This window comes from Oreochromis niloticus, linkage group LG19, assembly GCF_001858045.2.
Source record: "Oreochromis niloticus isolate F11D_XX linkage group LG19, O_niloticus_UMD_NMBU, whole genome shotgun sequence".
Taxonomy (NCBI): Eukaryota; Metazoa; Chordata; class Actinopteri; order Cichliformes; family Cichlidae; genus Oreochromis; species Oreochromis niloticus.
The window spans coordinates 12649723-12660864 of record NC_031983.2 but is presented as its reverse complement, the minus strand read 5'-3'; the positions used below and the strand labels follow the sequence as shown (position 1 = coordinate 12660864).

Below are 11142 nucleotides of genomic sequence, written 5' to 3'. Positions count from 1 at the left end.
GGTGAAGAGGAGGGCTGGTGTTGTTTGGTTCTGCTGACCTCACTGACAGAGCGGCTCTGTCTCTGGATAGCAGATGTTCCCTGGAAGTGCATGTATTCATTTCATAAGGGAGTCGAGGCCAGCTAGCCCGGTCAGGGTCAGCCTGGGTCTCGGGCTCTTCATTTAGCAGTTTGCCAGGAGACGCTGCAGCACTGAAAGAATGTGTGAACAGTGCCTATTTTGTGATTTAAAGGCTGCCCAGGGTTTTGCCTCTGCCGCCTCTAGACTATTTATACCAGTAGCTGTCCTGCCAGGGCTGAATGAGCTGGGAAACATCATCCCAAAGCCCAGGAGAAATGCAAGCACTCTGGGAGCAAAGGCTGTTGTTTTTTCAAGCTCCTGCTGACAGAAATTCCGGCATGAGAGAAACTCTTCACAGTTTTAGACTGTGCCTAATGATAGAATATTTTATTTTCTGAACTGTATTTTGGTAGATCCAACTTTTTTTTTTCATTTTTATTCTTGCCCGTAACTTAAAATACCCATACTCCATGGGCAAAACAAACAAACTCTGAAGTGTAGGCAGATAAAAAGATGATAGAAAGCACACCATCAGATTTCCCTCCTTGCACTGGTGCTGGTCCTCTTTAAACATAAATCTGGAACTTTTTCCTTTCTTTATCAAAGATGTGGCAGAAGTTGCACCCAGTCATCAGTCTACACAAATATGAACAAAGATCTCTAAACTTCACGAACATGCTACAGAAGGCTATTATATACATGAGGGTTGCATCAACACTATCCAGCTTTGTGATCTTTTTGTCTCTATACTTGTGGACACAATTTAATTAAGAAAATTAACAGGTGGCACTATCGAGAGGAGAACAAGAGATCAAAAATGGGCATTTTCCATTTAATCTTCTCATGCAGCACATCTGAAGATGTTGCAGCAGTCGCATTAACAATGCTCACCTTTAAGCATCAGCATAGTCCAAACAATCACATTTAATCCAGTTATTTTAAGTCTTCATTCTCTGATTCACTGAGCCATGATGAGAGGGCCCCTTGAATGAATACTGTACATGTTTTAGCCACTGCTGAAGTATTTTAGGCTCTGTTTGTAATCACAGGCAACATCTGAACAGGAACCCACTGTTACACAAAATAAAATGTTAATGTGCTCCTGCTGTTTAGGTGTTTAGCCGCATATAATTGGATTCAGAGATTATCTTCAGTGATGATCATTCCTGTAAAAGTAACTGTGTTTGTACAGAATAAGCACCGTTTTTGCTTTATTTCACTTTGAGCATTACAGAAATAAAGACCTGCAAAAATGACACTCTAAACCGCATTTTGATTATGATAGTGCCGCCAATTTGTTACACTTGGCTGCTTCTCCTCTCTCCACCTTAAAAAAAGAACCAGCAAGCGACTGTACACTCAAAGTGATGCTTTAAAGTTCTGTAGGAAATATTTCGGTTAGCGCAAAAACTGACTCGTGGAACGCGGACAGTGCACTGAGTTTAGCTAATTTAACACATGACATGTATGTTATATTCTATTGTGCATTTAATACACACATTCTTACTTAACCCTTTATGCCACCATTAATTATGGGCTAAAATCCCCACATATAGTATTACTGGTAGGGTGTTTTGCCACTTTGCAGCCCTTTGATGATGTCCTCAGGCACTAATTTGTGCAATAACAGTGATGTTCTACATTAACTTATATATGTTTTTCTCCAAGATTTAAAAGTGGCATGTATAAAATTACCATAAAGGCATCAGAGTCATATGTGGACTGGGTACAGCTAGCCTAACACATAAACAATACTGTTTGTGTGCCCTACAGTATTTTTTGATTGAAATCACAGTTTGTATTACTTTTATCAAATGTAAAAGTTCATATCAACGTGAAAACTAACGCCCCCATACGCACTACAGTGTCCATTTATATCACAGAAATCACCTTCCTACTGCGATGCGATAATTTACAAGCAGCACTGAACGCGGCGTGCCCCTATTGGCTGGTGCGGGTTCATTGAATCCCCTCCTCTACCTTTGTCAGTTCCTTGCGCTCCAGTTGAAACGCCTGGTTGTTGTTTCCCGGGGCTTGGAGGAAGGAGAAGTTACCTTTGCTCTGCCGCAGGTTTTCGGGACACCGAGAGAGGACAGCGTGATCTGCCGAGGAGGCTTTTCTGTCCCCTGTGACCACCCGGCTGGCCGTTAAACTGAATGGAGTAGCGGGATAAAAAGGCAGGAGGGATTTAACCTTATCCATCACCTTGTAAAGCACGGCGCGGTGAGAGCGGCAACGTGCAGCACTGCTGCGCTGGATTGTGTAGGGAGCAAACAAGGGAATAACACAAACAGAGATGGTTTACTACCCGCGGGGACCTTCACACACACCACTGCTGCTACTGCTCCTCTGAACTTTTCACTCCTAGAAGTGCGCAGACGAGAAGGGGGTTAAGAAAAAGGGGCTCGTTCTTATCAGCAAGAAGGGATTAATGATGCCGGACCAAATCACAGTTGCAGAGTTTGTGGCAGAGACCAATGAAGATTACAAATCGCCGACCGCCTCTAACTTCACCACCAGGATGTCCCAGTGTAGGAATACAGTGGCTTCTCTGGAGGAGGTGAGTGATGGTAGCCCCTTGTTTTGCAAACAAATGAGTTATATTCAGATTTTCCAGTATTGGCAGGTAGTGACGTAAACGGTTGCCACTCACTTACACATCCCTTAACCTTTATATTCACGCTTTGGCAAGCTCAGACATAATTAATTAGAGGTTTATTACTGTTTTGGGTCTACAATGTGCTCTGGTTGTAATTCAGTTTAATTTTAATGTCCAATTAGAGATCAGTCCTCAAAGGTTTGCACAGCATTTGCAACATATCTATCCGTAAACCCCCGATTCCCAAAAATGGAAGGAATCTAAAAATGTTTAACAGAGGAGGGGTTCTCTTTTCTAAGAGGACTATACATGCAATAGATGTGTCATGTACAGAGTAAATGAATGGGGTAAATTAGGGGCTGTGAGAGGATTTAAAAAAAAGAAATCAGTCAAATATACACGAGTTTTCACTGTTCCTGCACAGAAAGCACTTTGTGTTCTTCCTTTAACTTGCAGGTCATCGGGAGGAAGGACACTTCCGCTTTGTTTCCTGACAGCCCTCTGCTGCCTCCCTCCCTCCCTTGTTGTAGTTTCCCTACTTTGTGTACTGTAATGGCAGAGCCTCGCCCTGCCTCCTGGTAAAAATAGAATTTCCCACATGAGTAGCTCCGTTTGTTATGTGTGTTAGTGTGTCGCTGCTTTGTTTGCCGTTGGGTGGCATGTGGAGGCAATGGGGGGTTTAATTCTGGTGTCATTAAGGAAAAAGTTTTGGAACTGGTGCAGTCATTTTTCCAACCAACACCTTTTTATTTAAAAAAAAATAAAAATGACAAGATGAGGGAATCTGGTGGCTTAGATAATCCACATATGGGCTCAGTGTCAGCTTAAGCTTCCTGATCCTCCACACCTTGGTGAGGGTTGTGGATTCATTTTTAACCTGTGTATATGTGTGTGTTTGTGCTTGGAGGACTGAGCCAGGCAGACGGTCACACACCTGCTCTAGCTGACAGGTGCTTCTCCTTGGCATCAGCCACCATTCTGCACATAGTTTGCCTCAAGCTTTTCATTTATTTATTTATTTTTTTGCTGCTGCTGCTCATTTTTTAAAATAGCCACTAATCTGCAGTTGGGAAGGATTTTCAGCACTGCTCGAATTTCTTTTCCTGTAGACGTAAACAGAAAAGTGTTTTTGGTCTTCTTAAATAGCAGGTCAGCTGTAATTGGTGGCTTTGTGAGCTTGAATTGTTGGGTTGAGAGACTAATTCAGCAGCTTTGTTTTAGAGTCCTGCTGCCGTTGAAGCCGCTGAAGAGACGCACAGAGTGACGTGTTGTTGTTTCACATTGACCTGCCCAAAGCCGAGGCTCAGGGAACACAGGGCCTTATTGTTGGGACTAGTGGAGCTCGCTCCCTTTGGTCTGTTTGACCAATTAAACGCTGCAGTGGAAGGGGAACACTTCCTCTCATTGTCTGCAGGCCTGCCTGGAATTTCAAGTGCATGCACGCAAACATAAACACATTTACATACACATGCGTGCACGAGCACCTGTTAGTGGCGCACATCTTCCTGGTGGCTCGTCTTCGAAAAAACTGACTAGCAGTCAAATGGACAGCGTACTTCACCCATTTAACCTCGAGTATAATAATACACCTGCATACTGTCTAGTCATGAATGCCAGATGAAGATTTTATACTGCTGTTTTCAGCATTATACCGATCGTCGAACCTTGTGCTGATTCTGGCCTTTCTGTTTGCTGTACAAGTGCTCATTTCTTTGCTTTTACCCTTCAGCTGACAGTCGAGGACAGAGCAGCAGTGTGCTCTGTGATGCTACAGTGGGGTTGGTATATGATTTCAGGTGACACTTGTGAGCTTTGTTTCCCTGCACAAGCTCCACTCGACAAGTAGATCTTCTCCACTAAAAATATGTTTTTATAAAATGACCACACTGCTATCATTTGCACAAAAAATGCATTTTATGGTGCAGTAGTGTATCGTGGTATCGTGGCAATGGGTATGTTATTAGTAGAAAGGAATGATTACTAGTGTTAAAACAGTCCTGTTTGCTGTTTGGGAAAAATACAGGAGGTTTATCTGCTTTATCCTGTACTGTTTTGGAGATGCAAACTACTTATAAACCTGTGCGCTGCACGTCTTTGGAAGGTTGCATCCAATAATCTGTTTTCCTAATGAAGCGTGTTGTAAAGTACCTGATGGGCTTACAGTCTCAGCTTCTTTAAAGACTCTGATCTTTGTTTCTGGCTGTTTATAGAAAAGCTTTAAACACGTTAACCGAAGAGGAGACTGCACCGCTCTGAGAGTTTATGTAAACGGGTGCACATTGTTGTGTAATTATTTCTTTCCAAACTTAATTGCATCTGACAGAATCTTAATTAGGCTAGTAGCTTTAAAGTGCTGGCTATTAGGAGGCCATTCAGAGAGCTTGTGCGCATGTGGGTGCTCGTTTGTAAAAACCACAACAATAAAAAGCTGTTTATCCAGTAAGAGGATATTGGGCTTTGTGTCATGGCCCCCCTCTGTGCTCATGTAAAACACTTGTGCTGACTTTGCTCCGGGCACGCTTTTCAGCAGTTGGAGATGTAGGATCTGTTTTTCCTTATTCGTAATAGTCCGTAATAGTTTTTTCTCATTCCTTATTTAAAAATATGACACTGAGGCAGTCCTTATTATGTCAGCTGTCAGGGTTTTAAATTTTTTTTATGAAGCAACCAAATATAACACAGACTGTCAGGAAAAACCCAATGAGCTCAAGTGGAAAGCGGGACTTGCCCTGAGGGATGATCTGATCCCTGTCTATTGATCATGCTGAAGAGTCATGCACTCAAGTCTCACTCGAGGAGAAACTCATGAGTATGTTTGGCTGAAGTCAGAAATTGGCACACATTGTAGTCGTCTCAGGTCTGTTTTTGCACCCCCCCCCCCCTTTCAGTTACTAAAGGCTGCCTGGCAGACAGACACCTAAAACAGCTGCAATCAATAGAGTTGTCTCCAGGAACGAGTCTCACGTGCTTTCACTTCTATCTTTGGCAGCAGTACCTGGTAGTTTCGTGTACTGTCACTATGTTGCGCTTGAAGCTCACAGAGGAGGTTAAAGAATTACTAGTACATTCATTCTGTGGTAAAGTGGGTCACTTACTGGGTTCGCCATGTGTAACATCAACAGTCCTCTCAAACCGTTGGCTAACGGTATGAAAGAGATGTTAGTCATACTTTAGACTGCTGAGCAGCAGTGTCTGGAGCTATAAAACAGCCGTCACTACTTGATATTCAAGACAAGCTTTTGTGTTCTCAGCCCTTTGATCAACCCTTCGCAGGCAGACACACAATATCCGTTATGACATTACAGCTGCTTTCTCATTTAAAGTTGTTTGACAGGTAGAGTGCTTGCCTCCCCCGGTGTAGCGTCCTATGTAAAAGTATCCCTAACTTCTTCCTCGACCTCAGCATGTTTGTCTTTCTGTTGTTGTATAGTTACATGATATGTGTGTTGCTTTTTTGTGTGTTTTCTTTTCTTTAATTTTAAAAGATCATGTAAAACATTGTCCACCACAATACACACACACAACAAAGGAAGACAATTACTTCATGTAAAGTAGCATAAAGTATTTATGAAAGGCCACTTATCATGCAAGTGTTTCAACATTTGACAAAAAGACACCTTACAGCTTGCTCTAAGTGTGTGGTTTAGGTAAGGCCTCAGTTAAACAAGACTAGAGATGAGTCAGCAACCATCTGGCAACTTCTAGCTGCTAGGGAAAATGTGTATTTCCAGGGAAAAATGTTTATCTCCTGGCTGTTTGTGACTGGTAGCTGGCACTCACTGTGAAATTGACTGCTAAAGCCCTGTTCACACTGACCGAGAGAGTGTTAAGTGATCTCACTGTTGACCACTGAGTGTTTGGGAGAACTTTATATTCTGTAACCTGTTGAGGTTTCTGGCAGTCGCTGGAGTGAAATTGGCTGCGAAGTTCAGTAGATGGTACTGCACCAAAAACCTTCCTGTGATTGCTTTGGTTGCAAGTTGGGTGCTGTGGTTGACAATAGTTTTCATGGAAGGTGCCAACTTGTCTGCAAACACTCGCTGTTTACTGTGCATTGTGTTTACTTTGGTTTACAGTGAAACTTGCTTGCTTGCTTGCTTGCTTACTGCTTCAACCAGCACTTTCCAAAAGGTCAGTCTACAGGCAACTATGGCGATGAACTAGAAACCAAAGCAATTGCAAGGAGGTTGTTGTACGTCTTTCGCTTACAGTGTGAAGCTGTTGTCGTGATTTGGTGCTATGTAAATAAAATTAAATTGACTTGGTACAGCAGCCAGTTTCACCTGGTGACAGCCAGCAATGTCTAGAAACAACTTGCCATCTGGTTGAGAATTACATGTTTTTCTGTAGCACCAGCAGTTTTAAGGGCATTGTCAACTGGGCTCCATGCCACTGTAAGTGACGTGTCAGGATACCGCATGCAGGATGCTGCACCAAAGACATCTATTTGCCCATGCGTGCATACAGATTTTATGCAAGGCACGTTAAACAACAGGTTAAAGATCTGCTGATGTCCGATCAGGCGGTTAAAAATTTGCATTTTTACATGCACTTCCATTGGTTCAAAAGCCTCGGGGCTGCAGTGCTTTTGTGAAAACAGCTCAGGTTACTGAGCCAGAAAACTTAATGAACCATGACACGGAGCAACTAGAGGTCCAGTCTGAAGCTTTAAGTGACTTCAAGCTCATTGAAATGCTAAAAAAAATCCAGTTTCTTGATGTAATGGCAATAGTAAATGACTGATGCAGAATACTGCATGGCTTATGCCCTCTAATACACCCACTCAGTGGGCCTCTCCTTCTGGCCTCTATCTCATTGTTAAGTTTATTCATTTTTCACAGATGAATAACGGTTATTTATAGCCAAGTCAGCTTTTCATGGATTGTTCCTGGTGTTGAGGGCAGTTGGGGGTAACTCGGTCTTGAAGGCTAGCGTCATTATTCATCCATCTGGCTATTAATTCACCCAACAGAGGTCCATCACTCTGGTATGCCAGCTATGCATTGTAAGGCCTGCTGGATTATTTGCACTTGATTTTGTAGTGAGATTATTTTGTGAGTATCTCTGGGAATGGAAATGGCATTTACAGCATGCACTGGTGCTGGCTCTGCAGCCCATACCAGTCTGCAGTCTGGTTCTCACAGACTGTTACTAACTTTTCTAATGCTGGTGTGCAACATGGGGATGTGGCTTATGAAAAAAACAGTGTGTTTAAAAAAAAAAAAAAACAGCAGCTGATTACTGCCTGCTCTGAGTCTTTAGCCTCTCATCTCTTTATAGCACCTCTAAGCCTAATCTGAAGCCACCAGTTGTTATGGGTACATGCTCTAACTTGACGCTATCCTCTGTTAGCACATGGTGATATCTCTTAATTTCCAGTCTGTTCTGCATAACCGGTTGGAGCAGGACAAAACATTTATTCTTCTCTTCTACTATTTGCGTTGACATGTTTTACCTAAAGTGCAACAATTTGTGGTGGATGTGTCAACATCTAAAAACAAATGTGGTCTCCTAACTCATTTTACACGTATCATTCTGCTGGCTTGTGCTGATTTTCCAGCAGCTCCCGGGCCTAAAGAGAGCATGGCCTTCTCCTGTCTTGATTCCTGCCCCCATCCCAGGCGTGGTTGGTGTTAACGGCTGTGACCTGGTCAGGGACAGCAGCTGCACCCCCATTGGAACAGGTGGCCTTGAGGAAAGTTTTAACAGCCTTCAGACAGAAGGATTATCAGTGCAGGGACAATCCACATCTAATAGCTTTAGTGGCACACAGTTGGATCTGTAAGCTCTTACACATACGGCCTAAATGCACCGTCTGGTCCAAGTGAGCAACCCAAACCCCCAGCCACCTCGGCCAGTCTTCAGTATCCCACCAAAGAAGCTTAATGATGCTCTCAGTAATTGAAATGGGATTTCTGGCACGATCACAGCAGTCTTGTCTCCTCCCTTCATTCTAACTCTATATCCGTTGTCCCTCGACTTTGCCTTAACTGTAGTTAAGGGACCAGAATAGGCCAAGTATGTTGAAGCAAAGCCAAATCTTGGGATGAGCTCTTGAATTTTTAGCTTTTAGTTTATTTTCTATAGTAATCTTACTTGAGGTACTGGTGATGGAGTACTTAAAGTTGATATGTGGGGAAAGACATGTTGCATGTGATTTAACACTCTCACTTTATGACTTTAACTGTGGTAAGAATCCCTTTTCATTATCTGTGTGGGACTGCTAACTCAATGGTTCCCAAGGGTTTCAAATGGGAGGTGGCTGTCCGGCCTCTGGGGCCTGGTAATGCAGTGTTTGTGTTATCATCCTCCTCCGATGGACTCTGGCCAGGACTCTCTATGATGTACCTCATTAAGATCTATTAGCGGCAAGCGTCCCAGCTCTGTCCCAGTCACTTCAAAGCACTGATCCCTTTTATCCTCCATGGCTTTGACTGTTAGGATGTGATATGATTTTATTCAGTTTTGTGTGCTGTCTAGACTTGTGGGTGAACACATCAGGACTTGGTAGTGAATTCATTTTCCTTTATTGCAGCCTGTTAGTCATTGTTAGACCTATATAAGCCTGTTTCATTAGGAGACAGGGTGGAAATGGTCAGAAACTGAGTCCGGCATGGTGAAAAGGACTGAGGTTAAAGGACAAACTGGCTTCTCTCTGTCCTAAACAGAGGTTAGGGGGTTAGACACCAGGGGCACTCGGGGACGCCTGGAAATTAAAGCCTATCTCATCCATCAGAGTGTCCTGGCCCAGATTTTCAGAGACGGCTGCTTTTGATGGCTTTTGTTCCCTCACAGGCTCTACCTCTCCATTAATGAACTCCACTATTGATTTGTAGTCCCGTCCTCTCCATGTTGCTTAGGCCCACGGTGCCGTGGGAGGGGTGAATCCTCACAGTTGTGCTGTCCTGTTGTCACTTTCACTCAGAGATGTGACCCAGACCTCTCCTTTGTTTGTTCTAGCGTTGCCTCCTCAGAGGCTCTCAAGGCAATCTTAGTTTGATTGCTTCTGACTCGCTTGGGGCCCAAGATCAGTTGTACGGTGCTGGAATTACACATGGGTAGTTTGGACGGTGTGAAACCTCCAGTCGAACCTGCACCACCACCCTTCAGTTGTAATACTGCTCTGCAACATCCAACATCTGTCCTCCTGCTGTGCAGTTTTCATAGTATCAGTGATAAATTAAATGTTCAGCATAAGTCGCATAGCAAATGCTCTAAAGTAGATTTGTAGAATTTATTTGTGGGAGTCTGCTGCAGCACTGGAAACAGTGAATACCTCCTGTAACTTTACCTGTGAAGCTGGTAAAATTGCCCGAGTCTGACACTTTTCAGATTGTCTGAGTTTCGTAGAGCGGAATGAGTTCATGTCAATCGGAGCTCTTTTCAAGTTCTGAGTTCCCGGCGGAGTTCAGAGAGGGTTGTGTGAAATACAGGTCGTCCTCGTCTCTACGTCTGAAGTGCGCTCTCAAGCCAACAGCGGCACACGAACACAATCGTGGTCTCTGTAGTGTTTTACAGCAGAATTTTCCAGGAGAAAACAGGTCATTTTCCCTCTGTCTCTCAGGCATCATGTTGTAACTGTTGGTCTCTGGCACCGTGAAGCTGGCACAAACGTCCGTGTGAAAAGAAGCCAAACAGAAACTTTAAGGTGAAGTCAGAGGAGGGTTTTTTCCCCACTCCTTCCTCAAAGTGCAGCACATTTGGTCCTTATTTGCCCCCACCCTCTCCTGCAAACTTTTATCAGCCTCCTGCTACTTTTATAAACTTCATTAAATACTCCCCCTCAAAGTTAGGCAGACCGTTTTAGCAGGTTTTAAATACATGGCGCCATCGGGGTCTTACGCCTGCTGCTCATTTAACCCTCATTTTTAAGATCTTTTATGTTATATTTGAAGTCATGCACAGAGCGTGGTGGATACAGTGACGCAGACCTGAATCTGTTAGTGACGGGCTGGGGCTGCTCAGATGCTATAGATGCATTTCACTTTGAGGCAGTGCAGCTGTCTGGGGAAACCAAAAGGAAACGATACTTGCATTGGGGTCTTTCACCTTGTAAAATGTAAAACACCCTGATATACGCCTCGGGGCTTAACACGAAAGTTTGTTTTCTCTGCCACTTAAAGCGCTGCAGTTGATGTTGTCATCCCAGTGTGATTTCTGGCAGCTGGTAGTCAGGGCTGTGGTCCAGCAGCGGTCTTTGTAGTGCTCACCGAGGAGCTGTAAAGCAGCGAGTACGTGGTGCTAAAGTACTTGTGGGTGGATGAGATGTTTTCAGAAACTTGCAGTTGGGGAGAAAACTTAAACAGAAACGAAACCAAAACTTCCCAAGCTGGAATTATTAGGTTCCCTGGAAAAAGATATTGACTCATAATAAATGTAGTCACTGCTTAGCTTTGTGCTGGAGTCTTCATCAGTTCTGTCGCCAAAGATGCCAAAATGCATGCATTTCTGTGTTAATGAGCTCGTGTCAGCATGGAGTTTTC

General features: G+C 43.6%; 1 protein-coding gene across 5 annotated transcripts in view; it reads left to right on the top strand.

The window, feature by feature from the left end:
- Nucleotides 1-2041: 2041 nt before the first annotated feature.
- Nucleotides 2042-11142, top strand: part of asap2a (ArfGAP with SH3 domain, ankyrin repeat and PH domain 2a) — a 60912-nt gene continuing 51811 nt past the window's right edge. For 4 of the 5 annotated variants that reach the window (XM_005477086.4, XM_025900777.1, XM_025900776.1 and 1 more), the window contains exon 1: nt 2042-2620. In XM_005477086.4, coding sequence (XP_005477143.1) covers nt 2492-2620 — 129 coding nt within the window. In that variant the 5' untranslated portion in view covers nt 2042-2491. The remainder of the gene's footprint in view (nt 2621-11142) is intronic. The other variant, XM_005477088.4, reaches the window with a different exon arrangement.